Raw genomic sequence first — 16,702 nt, forward strand, 5'->3', positions numbered from 1 at the left:
GACGGGTCATTTCCTACAAGGGGGGGTGGTGGTAGTTCCCTACAGGCTGCTTAGGGGTAGGTTTGTTTGCCATGGAAGGAGGGAAGAGCCAGTTGCTCAGGGCTGGGCGCAGCCCGGTGCAAGCAGTGGAGCCGTACCTGTGCGATCCTCTGCCCGGCGGTGATGTCCCTCAGGTCTGGGGCAGGAAGGCATGGCAGGAATGCCATGTGTGCGTTCCCTGTGCCTGCAGTCTCAGTTCTTGCCACGCTGGTTTGCGTGCGGCTTGTCCTCACACAGCCGCTCGGTTCTCCGTCGTTGGGAAGACGACCCACTGCCCCGTGTGGCTGCTTTGTGCCTTTACCTCGCAGCCCCCATCTGCGGGTCGTGCTGCCGTCTGCTCGCAGCCCTGTGCTGCTCAGAGGCAGCAGCAACGTGCTGAGGGCTGTGCGGAGCCCTTCCTGCGGGCGCGGGGCGGAGGAGGCAGGGCGCCGGCAGGGCTCGGGCTGCGCCACGCTCCGCTCCCCCTTCCTCCACTGCTCTTGGTGTTGCCCAGTTATGTGAGAGTCCAGGCCTGCTTTGGCACGGCCGCGAGTAACCAGCATCATTAGCGGGTAAATCCTCATTCATGAGATCGAGGGAGCTCTGTGCATGTTAAATATAGACTTAATCGCATTACAGGCTGCTGCTTGCTGCCTTCCTGTGCCAGATGGTCCCCGTTCCCCGAGCCTCATCCCCTCTCCTTGCTCCCTTTGCGTTGCTTTTGCTGCTGTCCTGGAGCCTCGCCGTGGCTCCTTGGGGGCGGATCTGACGTGTGCTGCGACACCAGCGTGGTGCCAGCACTGTGGGGCTCCAGCCGTGGGGCAGCCCGTGCTGTGGGGGGCCGCGGCTGTGCCAGGTGAAGGCGGGAGCTCTCCCTCGCTCTGAAGCGGGCATTGCCTGGCCGTGGGGCCGGTGCCTGGAGCGGGGAGGGCACTCAGGGCTGCGGGAAGGGCCGGGCAGAGACGTGTGAAGGAGCGCGAAGTGCCGCGGTCGTGTGTTGCTCAGGGAGGCCGTGAGCAGCGGCCAGAGCCGGAGAGGCGCCCGTTTGGTGCTGCCCGAAGCGCTGGCGTTGTTGCTGCTCCAGCGGCATCCCTGCTGCTTTCCGTGTTGCAGCTGGAGCTGGATTGTAAGCGTTTTGTTTAGAGCACAGCGGGTCCGCACTGAGCGCGGCTCCATCCCCCCCCGCGCTCCTCTATGAACCTCCCACGTCCCCCCGCTCCGTGCCGGGGCAGCAGATGGGCTCTGCGGCTCCGTGAGGGCACGGGGCCGTGCTTCCAGATGGCTGCTCTCAAACAAGGGGGGGGGTCGGCTCAGGTCCTATTAATCTTTTAAAGGAAGCAGTAATCCGATTATCTCACAGAGCCGCCTCACGTCTCAGCTGCCCGCCCCGCGTCCCGCAGGAGGCTCTGGACCTCTGCAGCTCCCCGGTCCCACCGCCGGTCCGTTCCCCACACAAAGCGGCCCTTTAGGTGGCTTCGGGTGCCTGCAGAAAGGAGACCCCGCAGCCCCCTGTGCTCCGTGCCCCCTCAGCACAGCGCTTCCAGCTCCCCGGCCTGCAGCCCTGCCTGCTGCTCACCAGAGCCCGGCTCCATCCCTCCGCGCATCCCCTCAGCGCCGCTCGCATCCCTCAGCCTCCCCTCCTCCACACGCACGGCCCGGGGCTCTCAGCCTGCCCCCGTCAGGAGCTGCTCCAGGCCCCGGCGGCTCCTGCCTGCCCTCAACCGGGAGCCCCGCACTGGGCGCAGAGCTCCGCATGTTTTGTCCCCGCGGCGGAGCAGAGGGGCCGGGCGGCTCCCTGCCCTGCTGGCCGCGCTCTGTGCCTGCAGCCCAGGGAACCGTGCGCCTCCTGGGCCACCGCGGTTGCTGCACTGCCGGCTGCAGGGAGGGCAGACTGCAGGTGCTGTGAAACGAGCTGAGCTCAGCCCTGCTGTCAGACCGTGTTTGCTCCCGGCCCGAGATAAGACACAGCGATCTGATGATCTCTGGTGGTGCCGTGAGCCCTGCTGAGCTGCGCGGCTCCTCCGTGAATCTCGGCTATCAGTGCGTGTTTTTAAAGGGCCGTTCGGAAGCGTCTGACTTCAGCTGTGACACGGCATTTTCCCGTCTCCTCCTCCTGCTTACAAGGGCGGCGCTGGGAGGTGGGCCGGCTCCGTGCTGGCCGCAGGACGCAGATATTGTGGGCTTGGGAAGCTGAGCGCTTTAGGAAGGGGCTGATTTGTGAGAGCGGCTCCTGCCTTCCCCCCCTCGCTGCAGTGTCCTGAGCCCCCCGGCTCCTCCAGCAGTGAGGCGGCACTTTGCTCCCCACGTGCTGCCAGCCCAGCACAGGGGCTGCTTTTGTCTGAGGGGTGCACACAGCTCTGGGGGTGGGATGGGATGGGATGGGGCGAAGCTTTGCTGCCTGTCCCAGCCCACAGGAACGGGGTACGGGGAGCCCAGAGTTCGGCTGTTGGTGGCCAGATCCCGAGAGCTGCTGGTGCAACGCCGTGCCCTCAGCATCCCAGGGTGATTTGGGACGGAAGGGGCCTTAAAGGCTCCAACCTGCCTGCTGCAGGGTCTGCTGGGCTGGTGCTGCCCCCGTCAGCCCCAGAGCGCCATCAGCAGCGGGGATCGGGGCAGCTGAGCGGGGGGCTGAGATCCGAGCTCTGGGCTCATGGCGCTGGGTGGAACCCGGCTGGGCAGAGCGTGGATGTGGCCAGGAGCTCAGTGTGGCTCCCCGCACAGAGCTGAGCGCCGGGGGCAGAGCCCGGCTTGGGGCTGAGCTGATCCTGCACAGCGAGGTCGCAGCCCAGCCCCGTGCCCTGGTGCCAGGCTGGCTGTGGGGCTGCGGGCAGGGGGCTGTGTGTGAGCCGTGGGGAGAAGCGATGGGTCCAGGAGGGAGCAGAGGGCCGACAGCGGAGCGCTGCATTTCAAGGCCCTGAGCCACGAGTCGGACACCTCTGCAGGGATCCACAGTGGGAAAAACCACCCGGCCTGGGAGGTGGGGAGGCACGGCTGGGAGTGGGGCTGGCGGTGATGATGGTGAGGTGTGGAGCGGGGGGCTCCAGCCCCTGCCCTGCGGAGCCCATGGCTTCTGCCAGCCCACAGCTTGGTGCCAGGGCTGCAGCCGTGCTGGTTTGGTGTCTGCATGTGAGAGGTGGGTCTGACTGGGCTGCGGGCGGCCGTTGTCCTTTGAACTGCAGAAAATTGCCAATGTTGAGAAAGGGTGAAGTTAATCTGGGCTTACGTGAATGATAGTGCTGTGAAAACTAGGCTGACCTGGGGCAGGTAAACGTAATTCTGTCCTTAATTAACTTCGCAGGTTAGGGTTGGAGTTAGGGTTAGGGTTAGGGTTGGGGTAGGGTTAGGATAGGAGCGGTGGTGTGTGACAGTGAGTGCTGCTCACTGAGCTCCTGCAGCACCTCCTCTGGGTTGGACACATTGCTTTGTGTGAGTGCGAGGAGAGGAGAGGAGAGGAGAGGAGAGGAGAGGAGAGGAGAGGAGAGGAGAGGAGAGGAGAGGAGAGGAGAGGAGAGGAGAGGAGAGGAGAGGAGAGGAGAGGAGAGGAGAGGAGAGGAGAGGAGAGGAGAGGAGGAGAGGAGAGGAGAGGAGAGGAGAGGAGAGGAGAGGAGAGGAGAGGAGAGGAGAGGAGAGGAGAGGAGAGGAGAGGAGAGGAGAGGAGAGGAGCGGAGCATTGCCAGCTCCAGGTCCTGGGTCAGGGGTGATGTGTGGCTGCACAGAGCAGCGGTCCCTACTGCTGCTGGGGATGTTGGGGGTGTTCCAGCCAAGTGGTGCCGTCTTTGCTGCGTTGCTTCTCCCTCCCTGTCTTTCTGTGGTATCTTTGTGGGATACCCACGTGTTCTCTATGCCGTAATCCAGTGCTTGTCCTATGGGACAATCTCAGCTGCACCCTTCTGGGCTCTGTGCTGAGGCCGCCGCTGTTTTGTCTGCCTGCTGAGTGATGCTGGCATCTCTGCAAGGATTTGATGGTTAAAAAAAGCCCACAAGAACCCATTACAAACGAGCCATCAAAAAACCCCAACACAGCAGGACCTGCAAGAGGAACCGAAGGCCTGGAGCTGCCCCACCGTGCCAGTGGGGGCTCTGCACCCTGCCTTGCTCCCAGCCTCCCGGCCTCGTGTTGCCCCAGGCCCTGGGCGGCGCGGTGCTGTGATGGAGGCGATGATCCCTGTGAGAACCGAATGGGGTTCTGCCTGGCCTCCAGCTGCCAGCGCCCGTCCCACAGAATCACAGAATCACAGAATCACCCGGGTTGGAAGGGACCTCAAGGATCACGCAGTTCCAACCCCCTGCCCAGCAGGGCCACCAAACATCCACATTCACATCAGGTTGCCCAGGACCCCGTCCAACCTGGCCTTGAACACGGCCAAGGACGGGGCATCCACAACCTCCCTGGGCAGCCCGTTCCAGGGCCAACCGCTCTCCTTGGGAAGAACTTCCCCCTAACATCCAACCTCAATCTTCCCTCCCTCAACTTGGATCCATTTCCCCTCGTCCTGCTGTTGTCAGCCCTTCTGAAGAGTTGACTCCCCTCCTGGCTGTAGGTTCCCTTCAGGTATTGATAGGCTGCACTGAGGTCACCCCGCAGCTTCTCTTCTCCAGGCTGAACAAGCCCAACTCCCTCAGCCTGTCCTCATAGGGGAGGTGCTCCAGCCCCCTGCTCATCTCAGTCGCCCTCCTCTGGACCCTTTCCAACATCTCAATGTCTTTCTTGTGCTGAGGGCTCCACACCTGGACACAGGACTCCAGATGGGGCCTCACAAGAGCCGAGCAGAGAGGGACGATCACCTCCCTGTCCCTGCTGACCACCCCTCTGCTGATGGAGCCCAGGATCCCGTTTGCCTTTCGAGCTGCCAGAGCGCACTGCTGCCTCATGTTCAGTCTCTCGTCCATCAGGACCCCCAGGTCCTTCTCTTGAGCTGCTCTCATGTCCACTCCTCCCAGCCTCTACGGGTGCCTGGGGTTCTTCCGGCCCAAATGCAGAACCTTGCACTTTGCCGTGTTGAACCTCATCAGGTTCACCTCGGTCCCCTCTGTCTATGGGGTGACACGGAGCAGTGCTGGCACCCGGGGGGCACAGCAGCCCCAAGGGCAGCGCGCGGTGGGGCTGGGATGCCGTGAGCTCATCCGCAGCGGCTCAGATGCGTGGTGAGAGCCAGGCTCCGTCCCTGGGGGGCATTGATTGGGGCGTGTGAGCAGAGCTGGCCTGGCTGAGTGCTTTTAAGTCACCCTGAGGGCTGGATGGAGTCAGACGATGAGATGAGGATGGGGGCTGGGGAGCGGTGATTCAGCGTTTGGCCGGGCGTGCGGGCTCCTGTGCGGGCCTTCAGAGCGGCGGGGCTGGAGCTCCTGGGGCTGCAGAGGACGGTCAGCTGCCAGGGTTTGCTCTGTGAAACATGGCCTGAAATTGTTTGCGGAGAGATGTCCTTAAAGGGCACAGAACCATAGGATGGTTGGGGTGGGGAGGTCCTGAAAGATCACAGAACCTTGGAATGGTTGGGGTGCGGAGGTCCTGAAAGATCACAGAACCATAGGATGGTTGGGTTGGGTTGGAGAGGTCCTGAAAGATCACAGAACCATGAAATGGTTGGGTTGGAGAGGTCCTGAAAGATCACAGAACCATAGGATGGTTGGGGTGGGGAGGTCCTGAAAGATCACGGAACCATGGAATGGTTGGGATGGGGAGGTCCTGAAAGATCACAGAACCATGGAATGGTTGGGATGGGGAGGTCCTGAAAGATCACAGAACCATGGAATGGTTGGGTTGGAGAGGTCCTGAAAGATCACAGAACCATAGGATGGTTGGCTTGGAAGGGTTCTTAAAGGTCACAGAACCACAGGGTGGTTGGATTTGGGATGGCAGGGTCCTTAAAGCCCAGCCAGCCCCTCCCCCTGCTGTGGCCGCGGCTGCCTCCCATCGAGCGGCTGCCCGAAGGCCCCGTTGGGGCGGCGCAGGGCTCCGGTCCGGGGCTGTAACTTCCTCGCCCAGCTCTGCCATCCCACCCCGTCTCCCCCGCTACCCGTCGCTCCCATCCTCGGCCTCGGAGCACCCGAGGCTCTCGTAAAAACACGGGGTTGGGTTTTAGGGACAAAAAAAGGGCTAAAATCGCTCTCTAGGGCTCAGCGTCGGGACCGAGCCCAGCGGGGTCCCGAGTGCCGGGCACCGGGCAGAGCTCGTCTTCCCCGTGGGGCCGCGGGGTGGAGGGGGGGGGGTGGAGGCGCCGGGCCTTCGGGTGCTGGAAACGCCGCCGCGAGGGGGGGGGGGAGCGGCGCCGGGGGGCGGCGGGGAGCCGTGGGTCGGCATGGTGGGAAGGGGTCGGGGATGGAGTTGGGGGGGGGGCAGCGCTCCGGGTCGCTCCGGCCGTGCGGCGGCTGCGGAGCATCGCGGGGCGGGGCGGGGCGGGGCGGCATCGCGCTGATGTCAGGCGGCGGCGGCGGCGGCGGGGCGCGGGGCGGCGGGCGCGGGGCTCCGGCGGCTGCGGGCGGCGAGCGCGGAGCGCGGCCATTTGCAGGCGGCGGGCGCTAACGGCTCCGTGTCCATTCTCTCCCGCCGCCATGAGGCAGGCACCGGCCGCACGGAAGGTACAGCCGCGCCCTAACCCGCATGCGGGGCTCGCGGCCGCGGGGATGGAGGTGGGGGGGGGGGGAGCGGGGCCGCAGCGCTGCGCTGCTCGGGGCTCACGGGGGCCGGCCGAGCCGTGCTGAGCCGAGCCGTGCTGTGCTGCGGGAGCTGCGTGCTGCTGCGGGGCGGGGGGACGGCGGCTGTGCCCGGCGCGTTGCTGCTCTGTGCTGCTCTGTGCTGCTCTGTGCTGCTCTGCTGCCCTGCATGCTTATTTTTAGCATGGCCAGGATGTCACCGCTGGCGTTGAGGAGAAATTGGGAGGATTTTTTTTTTTTTTGCCTGATATGAAGAAGTGGAAATAGAAATAACCCAAGGCCTCCGCTGCATCAGCAAGGAGACTTTGCGGCTTTAACGCACGGCATCACGGCTGATCTTCATCTCTGGATGTGGTACCTGGAACTCAGCAAATAGAGTGAAGAGCTCTGCCTGCTCTGCCTGCTCTGCCCTCCACCCCAGACCACATCCAGAGCAGAGCTCCACGGGCCATACGGCACCGCAGCGCCCAGTGGGTGCAGGACGCTCGGCAGCCCTCAGCTCAGCCCCGCGCTGCTCCTGGCTCGGTCCCTGTTTTCCTCTTGCTGCTTTCCCTTCCTCTGCACGTGGCCCTGCTCGTGCATGGGGACTCCGTGGTGGTCGCGCAGGGTGCACCCAGCTGGGAGGGCTGCAGGGCTGGGGGTGCGTGGGGGGACGGGGCAGGTCGTCCCCGTGCTGGGTGATGCTCGGGGCTGCGAGCTGCCCGAGAGGGAAGCCGCCGAGAGCCGCAGGAGATCCCAGCTGTGACCCATGGAGCGGCCCGGCACAGTTTGTCAGCGCGGCCCCTCCTGCACGCTGCGTGCTGACCGAGCGGGCGGCGACGGCTGCCGCGGGCTGGTGCGCAGCACGGTGGGATCCGGGGGGCCGCAGTGTTCGCGCTGGGCTGCGCCAGCCCTGGAGCCGTGCAGAAGCTGCAGCGGCTGCACCCCGCTGCCGAGCAGAGCGAGCCTTCGCACCCTGCCTCTGTGCGCCTCTGTGCGCCTCTGTGCGCCTCTGGGTGCCTCTGGGTGCCTCTGGGTGCCTCTGGGTGCCTCTGTGCGCCTCTGGGTGCCTCTGGGTGCCTCTGGGTGCCTCTGTGCGCCTCTGGGTGCCTCTGGGTGCCTCTGTGCGCCTCTGGGTGCCTCTGTGCGCCTCTGGGTGCCTCTGGGTGCCTCTGGGTGCCTCTGTGCGCCTCTGGGTGCCTCTGGGTGCCTCTGGGTGCCTCTGGGTGCCTCTGTGCGCCTCTGGGTGCCTCTGGGTGCCTCTGTGCGCCTCTGGGTGCCTCTGGGTGCCTCTGGGTGCGCTTCCTTGCACGGGAACGGCGAGGAGAGCGGCGGAGCCGGCCGTGATGGCTGGGAGGGAGGAGCCGGCACGGCAGCGCAGCCACCGCTCGGCGAGGCGCTCACGAGTGCGGCGGGGGGCGCAGAGCCGAAGTGCTGCTTTCCCTCCCCGCGGAGTCACCCGGTGCTGCCAGACGGGCTCCTCGCGGTGGCCTCGGAACCAAGGGCTCCTTCCGCGTCACGGCAGGCCGTGCTGGGAGAGGAGGCGTAAAACCAGGACTCTGCCGTTCCACGTGGCCGCCTTCCGAAGAGCGTCACCGAGATGCGTCCCTGGGGGGCAGCGTTTGGTTGGAGCTACAGAAGCGGAGGGCTTCCAGCTGGAGGGCGCTTGCAGAGGCCGCCTGACCCCGGCAGTGAGCTGGGACGGCCAGAGCCCATCGCTGAGCTGGGCCGTGTGCGGGGACGGGGCTGCAGTCTGCACCGCTGAGACCCCAGGGGGGATTTGATCGACCCTCTGTGCAGCAGGGCTGTAGGTGACAGGGCCGTACGGAACAGGACTTCCAGAAGAAGCCAAAGTGCTCCAGCAGAGCTCGTGCTGCAGCTCCCGAAGCGGCGCCGTGTGATGGAGGTGTTCAGCTCTTCTGTTCTCCTTGCGTTTTCGCAGCTGGCTTTGCAGAGCAGGAGATGCTCAGGAAGATGTGCGTGTTCCTCTGCTGTGCTTCGTGCAGCCCGTCAGGGAATGGTCTGAGCCAGAGGAGTGAGGTTTAGCCTCAGCAAAACGCAGCGAGCGGCTCGTGTTGCGAGCAGTTCTGCTGCTGTGGGGTCAGGACGCTGCTGCAGGGCTGCACGTCCCCACAGTGGGGCCAGAGGTGGCCCGCAGGTGGCTGCAGGGATCTCCCCGGGCTGCGTGGGGTCCCACGGGACGCGATGGGCTCTGCGTGGGGTCCTGTGCGGGTGGGTTGGTGTCTGGAAATGAGAGGGAAGCACGGAGGCGTTTGGGAAGAGGCTGCAGGAGGTGCCATCGCTGCGAGAGCGCGGGGCTGCAGCACCTCGGGGCAGCCGCTCAGTGACGCTCCGGCTCCTTCAGCATCAAAGGGGTGGGGGGGGGGGGAGAGGAACCAATTTGGATGGTAACAAAGTCAACCTGGCACTTTTTGGACATCGCGAGGAAAGGAGAAGAGTGAGATGCGCCTTCCGGCAGCGGAGCCCTGCGCAGCGCCACCTGCAGCTCCAGCAGCGCCGTCAGGGGCAGGGGTTGACGCTGCCGTGCGGGGCTGCGGGCGGCGCGGGGGGCTGCAGGCGAGGCGCTCCGCTGGGCCGTGCTCACGGGGCTCTGCTCGGCGCATCCCTGGCAGCGCGGGACCGGCGCCGTGTGCGGCTGCGGCGGGCACTAATGGCAGCCATCTCTTTTGTTTCCTTTCCCCGTTCTGTGCTGCGTCTGCCGCTGTGCCGCTGTACCTCTGCTCCTGTCTTTCCCTGTCTGAATGTCTCTCCTCCTCTGCCTTCTGCTCCCGCGTCCCCGCAGACCACCGCCCGGCGGCCCAAGGTGAGCACAGCGGCGGCGGTTGCGTCCCCTCCCCTTCGCTGGGTGCTCGGAGGGGCTCGCCGGGACCTCGTGCTCCTCCGGGTGCGTCTGAGTGCGGGCCGACGTGCTGGGGGAGCGGCGCCGCTGGCTGAGCCGTGCCCGGAGCGCTGCGCTGTGGGCCGGCTGGGCTCCGTGTCCTCGCTGTCGCTGCTCTCCCCGTTGTGCGGCTGTGAGCACAGGGCTGGGAGCAGTGGGAGCTGTGGGGCAGGGCTGTGGCAGCCCCTCGTGCTTCGTTCCCCAGCGTGCGGTGAATGCATTGCGAAGGATGCTGACGGGGTGGGAAACGAGCCGGGAGCTCGTTGACAGCTGGGTTATGGCTGGAGCAACACGCGGCTCCATCTCTTCTTTGGAGAGGTCCCTACAGGGGTGGCTTCACCCTCGCTGCTGCGTCTGTGTGCCTTGAGAGGCCGCAGTGCTCCGCGCAGCCCATCGCCAGGAGTGAATGGAGTCAGGAGGGGAGGCTCAGTTCAGGCTGGAAAAGACCTCTGGGCTCGCCGAGCTCTGCCCACCCCACCGCCCCCCCTGAGCGGTGCCACATCGCCGTGGCTCCAGGGATGTGGGCTCCCGGCACGGTGTGAGGCTGTCAGCTCCCATCACTGCTCCCTGGGAGCGCACAACTCGCACAACCTCCTTTCCGGGCTCTGCAGAGAGCAGTGAGGCTCCCTGGGCTTCCTCCTCCAGCCTGAGCCGCGCCGGCTCCCCCAGCCGCTGCCCGTAAGCCTTGTGCTCCAGCCCTGCGCATCTTGCAGCCCTTCGGCCAGCTCTGTGCCCTCACCAGAGCGCTTTTGTCCTGCCCAGCAGCAGCGACCCGCAGCCCCACGGCTGTCAGCTCTGCCCTGAGCACCTCAGCAGCACTGCGCCGTACCGGGCTGCCCCCAGGGCTGCTGCTCTGTGCCGCAACGGAAAGCTTTGCCCGAGCAGAGCTGCAGCAGCAGGAACAACAACTCCCTTGTCGGGGCGGTGCGTTTCGAGAGCTCGATGCCATGGAGATTTGCGTTGTGCCACAGTGTCAGCGATGGCACCGGGGAGGGGATTGCAGCGCTGTGCCTGGAGGCGCTGCCTCCCCCAGCACCGCCGAGCTGCACCGGGTGTGGGGCGGGCAGCAGAGACCCAGCGTGTGGGGCAGTGGGTGCAGTGTGTGGGGCAGGCAGGGGGCAGTGGGTGCAGTGTGTGGGGCAGGCAGAGGGCAGTGGGTGCAGTGTGTGGGGCAGGCGGGGGGCAGTGGATGCAGTGTGTGGGGCTGGCAGAGGGCAGTGGGTGCAGTGTGTGGGGCAGGCGGGGGGCAGTGGGTGCAGTGTGTGGGGCTGGCAGAGGGCAGTGGGTGCAGTGTGTGGGGCAGGCGGGGGGCAGTGGGTGCAGTGTGTGGGGCAGGCAGGGGGCAGTGGGTGCAGTGTGTGGGGCAGGCGGGGGGCAGTGGGTGCAGTGTGTGGGGCTGGCAGAGGGCAGTGGGTGCAGTGTGTGGGGCAGGCGGGGGGCAGTGGGTGCAGTGTGTGGGGCAGGCGGGGGGCAGTGGGTGCAGTGTGTGGGGCAGGCAGAGGGCAGTGGGTGCAGTGTGTGGGGCAGGCGGGGGGCAGTGGGTGCAGTGTGTGGGGCAGGCAGAGGGCAGTGGGTGCAGTGTGTGGGGCAGGCGGGGGGCAGTGGGTGCAGTGTGTGGGGCAGGCGGGGGGCAGTGGGTGCAGTGTGTGGGGCAGGCGGGGGGCAGTGGGTGCAGTGTGTGAGGCAGGCGGGGGGCAGTGGGTGCAGTGTGTGGGGCAGGCGGGGGGCAGTGGGTGCAGTGTGTGGGGCAGGCGGGGGGCAGTGGGTGCAGTGTGTGGGGCAGGCGGGGGGCAGTGGGTGCAGTGTGTGAGGCAGGCGGGGGGCAGTGGGTGCAGTGTGTGGGGCAGGCGGGGGGCAGTGGGTGCAGTGTGTGGGGCAGGCGGGGGGCAGTGGGTGCAGTGTGTGGGGCAGGCGGGGGGCAGTGGGTGCAGTGTGTGGGGCAGGCAGAGGGCAGTGGGTGCAGTGTGTGGGGCAGGCGGGGGGCAGTGGGTGCAGTGTGTGGGGCAGGCGGGGGGCAGTGGGTGCAGTGTGTGGGGCAGGCGGGGGGCAGTGGGTGCAGTGTGTGGGGCAGGCGGGGGGCAGTGGGTGCAGTGTGTGGGGCAGGCTGGGGGCAGTGGGTGCAGTGTGTGGGGCAGGCGGGGGGCAGTGGGTGCAGTGTGTGGGGCAGGCGGGGTGCAGTGGGTGCAGTGTGTGGGGCAGGCTGGGGGCAGTGGGTGCAGTGTGTGGGGCAGGCGGGGGGCAGTGGGTGCAGTGTGTGAGGCAGGCGGGGGGCAGTGGGTGCAGTGTGTGGGGCAGGCGGGGGGCAGTGGGTGCAGTGTGTGGGGCAGGCAGAGGGCAGTGGGTGCAGTGTGTGGGGCAGGCGGGGGGCAGTGGGTGCAGTGTGTGGGGCAGGCAGAGGGCAGTGGGTGCAGTGTGTGGGGCAGGCGGGGGGCAGTGGGTGCAGTGTGTGGGGCAGGCGGGGGGCAGTGGGTGCAGTGTGTGGGGCAGGCGGGGGGCAGTGGGTGCAGTGTGTGGGGCAGGCGGGGGGCAGTGGGTGCAGTGTGTGGGGCAGGCGGGGGGCAGTGGGTGCAGTGTGTGGGGCAGGCGGGGGGCAGTGGGTGCAGTGTGTGGGGCAGGCGGGGGGCAGTGGGTGCAGTGTGTGAGGCAGGCGGGGGGCAGTGGGTGCAGTGTGTGGGGCAGGCGGGGGGCAGTGGGTGCAGTGTGTGGGGCAGGCGGGGGGCAGTGGGTGCAGTGTGTGGGGCAGGCGGGGGGCAGTGGGTGCAGTGTGTGAGGCAGGCGGGGGGCAGTGGGTGCAGTGTGTGGGGCAGGCGGGGGGCAGTGGGTGCAGTGTGTGGGGCAGGCGGGGGGCAGTGGGTGCAGTGTGTGGGGCAGGCGGGGGGCAGTGGGTGCAGTGTGTGGGGCAGGCAGAGGGCAGTGGGTGCAGTGTGTGGGGCAGGCGGGGGGCAGTGGGTGCAGTGTGTGGGGCAGGCGGGGGGCAGTGGGTGCAGTGTGTGGGGCAGGCGGGGGGCAGTGGGTGCAGTGTGTGGGGCAGGCGGGGGGCAGTGGGTGCAGTGTGTGGGGCAGGCTGGGGGCAGTGGGTGCAGTGTGTGGGGCAGGCGGGGGGCAGTGGGTGCAGTGTGTGGGGCAGGCGGGGTGCAGTGGGTGCAGTGTGTGGGGCAGGCTGGGGGCAGTGGGTGCAGTGTGTGGGGCAGGCGGGGGGCAGTGGGTGCAGTGTGTGGGGCAGGCGGGGGGCAGTGGGTGCAGTGTGTGGGGCAGGCGGGGTGCAGTGGGTGCAGTGTGTGGGGCAGGCTGGGGGCAGTGGGTGCAGTGTGTGGGGCGGGCGGGGGGCAGTGGGTGCAGTGTGTGGGGCGGGCGGGGGGCAGTGGGTGCAGTGTGTGGGGCGGGCGGGGGGCAGTGGGTGCAGTGTGTGGGGCAGGCAGGGGGCAGTGGGTGCAGTGTGTGGGGCAGGCAGAGGGCAGTGGGTGCAGTGTGTGGGGCAGGCGGGGGGCAGTGGGTGCAGTGTGTGGGGCAGGCGGAGGGCAGTGGGTGCAGTGTGTGGGGCAGGCAGGGGGCAGTGGGTGCAGTGTGTGGGGCAGGCGGGGGGCAGTGGGTGCAGTGTGTGGGGCAGGCGGGGGGCACAGCAGTGCCGTGCCACGCATCCAGGTCCATGTGCCTTGAGAGGCCGCAGTGCTCCGCGCAGCCCATCTCCAGGAGTGAATGGAGGCAGGAGCTGAGGCTGCCCGGCTGTGGGGCTGTGGGTTGAGCGGGTAGGACGGGCTGTGCAGGGCAGTGCCCTCCCTGGGCCTGCAGCAGTGATGGCAGCGGAGACGAAGCGGCGCTCCTTTGCTGCCCTTCCATCCGGCTGCCCCGCTTTCCTTTGGGCTCCAGCTGCCGCTCTGCCCTTCCGTCGCTCCGTTCCCCATAAGCACTGGAGCTGCAGAGCCGGGCCGCGCGCGGGGGACGCACAGGTTGTGTGATGGCAGCAGCTGTGGCCGCGGGAGGGGAGGTGGCACAGCGCTGCTCCGCCGTCCCCATCGCTGGGGGCTGCCCTGCTGTATCACCGCACCCAGCACCGGGTTTGTGAACGCAAAGCGTTGCCTTGTGCCACCAATCCCTGGGCGTGCGGCCCCAGGTGGGCTCAGCCCGGAGCACCGCTCGCTCCTCCTTCACTCTGGGCTTCCTCCGTGCCGCTGGCAGAGCTGTGCTGGCAGCACGGTGCTGGGGGGGACCAGGGCTGGCTGACGTGTGGCCCTCGCAGTGTTTCCCCACGCTGCGCCTCGCTGATGCTCTGCCCTTTGCTTTGCAGCCCACCCGGACCCCCACCTCCGCCCCCTCCGGTGGCACCGCGGGGCCCTCGGGCTCGGCCTCGGCCTCGGGGGGGGAGATGAGCAGCAGCGAGCCCAGCACGCCCGCACAGACGCCGCTGGTGGCCCCCGTCATCCCATCCCCCTCGCTGACCTCGCCGCTGGCGCCCATGGTCCCCTCACCCACCAAGGTAAGCGGGGCTCCACGTGTGCAGGGCGCCCACCCTGCAGGGCAGAGGGGAGCTGCGTCCTCGGCGCTGCAGCCGGGGCAGAGCCTGCGCTGCTCGGCATGGGGCGGCTCCACTCCCACCTTCCTCCCCCCTGGGTGTTTCTGACGGTTGTAGCAGCCTGGTTCTTCCATTTGGGGTCTGTGAAATGGTTCTTCATTACGTCCGTCCTGCTTTCTATCAGTTGGGTAAAATGAGAGCTTGAGGAAGATGCAGGGCGCCAGAGGGAGGAACACAGAGCCCAGCCTGAGGCTGGCAGCCGGGGAAGGGCTGCAGGGAGCAGCGCTGGGGGAGGTGAGGAAACCCCATTGCCCAGTGCTGGGAGTGAGGAAACCCCATTGCCCAGTGCTGGGAGTGAGGAAACCCCATTGCTCAGTGCTGGGAGTGAGGAAACCCCATTGCTCAGTGCTGGGAGTGAGGAAACCCCATTGCTCAGTGCTGGGAGTGAGGGAACCCCATTGCCCAGTGCTGGGGAAGTGAGGAAACCCCATTGCCCAGTGCTGGGGGAGGTGAGGGAACCCCATTGCCCAGTGCTGGGAGTGAGGAAACCCCATTGCCCAGTGCTGGGGGTGAGGAAACCCCATTGCCCAGTGCTGGGAGTGAGGAAACCCCATTGCCCAGTGCTGGGAGTGAGGAAACCCCATTGCCCAGTGCTGGAAGGGAGGAAACCCCATTGCCCAGTGCTGGGGAGGTGAGGAAACCCCATTGCCCAGTGCTGGGAGTGAGGAAACCCCATTGCCCAGTGCTGGGGGAGGTGAGGAAACCCCATTGCTCAGTGCTGGGAGTGAGGAAACCCCATTGCCCAGTGCTGGAAGGGAGGAAACCCCATTGCCCAGTGCTGGGGGAAGGGAGGAAACCCCATTGCCCAGTGCTGGGAGTGAGGAAACCCCATTGCTCAGTGCTGGGAGTGAGGAAACCCCATTGCCCAGTGCTGGAAGGGAGGAAACCCCATTGCCCAGTGCTGGGGGAAGTGAGGAAACCCCATTGCCCAGTGCTGGAAGGGAGGAAACCCCATTGCCCAGTGCTGGGAGTGAGGAAACCCCATTGCTCAGTGCTGGGAGTGAGGAAACCCCATTGCTCAGTGCTGGGAGTGAGGAAACCCCATTGCCCAGTGCTGGGAGTGAGGAAACCCCATTGCTCAGTGCTGGGGGAGGTGAGGGAACCCCATTGCCCAGTGCTGGGGGAGGTGAGGGAACCCCATTGCCCAGTGCTGGGGGTGAGGAAACCCCATTGCCCAGTGCTGGGAGTGAGGAAACCCCATTGCCCAGTGCTGGGGGTGAGGAAACCCCATTGCCCAGTGCTGGGGGTGAGGAAACCCCATTGCCTAGTGCTGGGAGTGAGGAAACCCCATTGCCCAGTGCTGGAAGGGAGGAAACCCCATTGCCCAGTGCTGGGAGTGAGGAAACCCCATTGCTCAGTGCTGGGGGAGGTGAGGGAACCCCATTGCCCAGTGCTGGGGGAGGTGAGGGAACCCCATTGCCCAGTGCTGGGGGTGAGGAAACCCCATTGCCCAGTGCTGGGAGTGAGGAAACCCCATTGCCCAGTGCTGGGGGTGAGGAAACCCCATTGCCCAGTGCTGGGGGTGAGGAAACCCCATTGCCTAGTGCTGGGAGTGAGGAAACCCCATTGCCCAGTGCTGGAAGGGAGGAAACCCCATTGCCCAGTGCTGGGGAGGTGAGGAAACCCCATTGCCCAGTGCTGGGGGAAGGGAGGAAACCCCATTGCCCAGTGCTGGGAGTGAGGAAACCCCATTGCCCAGTGCTGGGGGAAGTGAGGAAACCCCATTGCCCAGTGCTGGGAGTGAGGAAACCCCATTGCCCAGTGCTGGGGGTGAGGAAACCCCATTGCCCAGTGCTGGGGGAAGTGAGGAAACCCCATTGCCCAGTGCTGGGAGTGAGGAAACCCCATTGCCCAGTGCTGGGAGTGAGGAAACCCCATTGCCCAGTGCTGCTCTGCTGCCTTATGAGAAGCCAGCAGCAGTGCCTGCTTGGTGCTGTTTGCCCAGCAGTGAGCAGCAGAGCACAAAGCTGCTCCTTCCGCCCCGTTGGCACACAGGCTGTCTTGCAGGGTCTCTTCCCTGACGTCCCCCATCTCGGTGGCTTTAAGCCCGGTCCTGGGGCTGCCATAAAGCCGTGCTGCTTTATGGGTGCTTTAGGGTGAGGTTTGAGCGCTGCAGGGCTGGGATGGGGAGCACGGGACACCATGTGGGGCTGCCGGGCTGCAGCCTGGGTGGGGGGCTGTAAAACCCCAGGGCTGGGGGTGCAGGGGGGGGGGTGTCACCCTGAGCTGTGGGGCACCAACAGAGCGCAAAGCAGGTGGGCCTGGGGGTTTTCTTTCCACAGTGTGAACGCTGAGCTTTCCTCCGAGGCTCTGCTGCAGTTGCAGGGCAGCCCCAAGGGAGGCCGTGTGATGATGCTGTGCCACGCTGGGCACAGAGGGGCTGTGGGGCTGAGTGCCTGAGGTGGCTCCGTCCCTTTGAGCCTGGCCACAGCCCTCCCAGCCCGGCTGCAGGGCATTAACCTGCAGCTTTCTCTGCCCGCAGAGCTGCCCAGCAGTGGGGCAAAGATTGCAGGAGGACCAGGTGACCGCTGCCCGTGGCTGCGCTGCGTGCATGGGGGGCTGCAGGGCTCAGCGCTGTGCAG

General features: G+C 66.5%; 1 protein-coding gene and 1 long non-coding RNA gene across 11 annotated transcripts in view; both read left to right on the forward strand.

Annotated features, from left to right (window-relative positions):
* Positions 1–16,702, forward strand: part of DCTN1 (dynactin subunit 1) — a 61,090-nt gene that overhangs the window by 23,609 nt on the left and 20,779 nt on the right. For 2 of the 9 annotated variants that reach the window (XM_052667204.1, XM_052667196.1), the window contains exons 6-9: positions 6,580–6,597; positions 9,455–9,475; positions 13,836–14,024; positions 16,603–16,641. In XM_052667204.1, coding sequence (XP_052523164.1) covers positions 6,580–6,597; positions 9,455–9,475; positions 13,836–14,024; positions 16,603–16,641 — 267 coding nt within the window. The remainder of the gene's footprint in view (positions 1–6,579; positions 6,598–9,454; positions 9,476–13,835; positions 14,025–16,602; positions 16,642–16,702) is intronic. The other 7 variants (XM_052667199.1, XM_052667201.1, XM_052667202.1 and 4 more) reach the window with 5 other exon arrangements.
* On the forward strand, positions 14,036–15,549 carry LOC128072967 (uncharacterized). 2 transcript variants are annotated; one of them, XR_008202550.1, is made up of 4 exons: positions 14,036–14,414; positions 14,570–14,599; positions 15,247–15,306; positions 15,523–15,549. It is a non-coding gene; the product is annotated as an uncharacterized LOC128072967 (long non-coding RNA). The 2 variants fall into 2 exon arrangements; XR_008202549.1 differs by lacking the exon at positions 15,523–15,549 and adding an exon at positions 15,490–15,516.

The sequence above is a fragment of the Tympanuchus pallidicinctus genome, unplaced genomic scaffold, assembly GCF_026119805.1.
Source record: "Tympanuchus pallidicinctus isolate F22 unplaced genomic scaffold, pur_lepc_1.0 scaffold76, whole genome shotgun sequence".
In the NCBI taxonomy this organism is placed as follows: domain Eukaryota; kingdom Metazoa; phylum Chordata; class Aves; order Galliformes; family Phasianidae; genus Tympanuchus; species Tympanuchus pallidicinctus.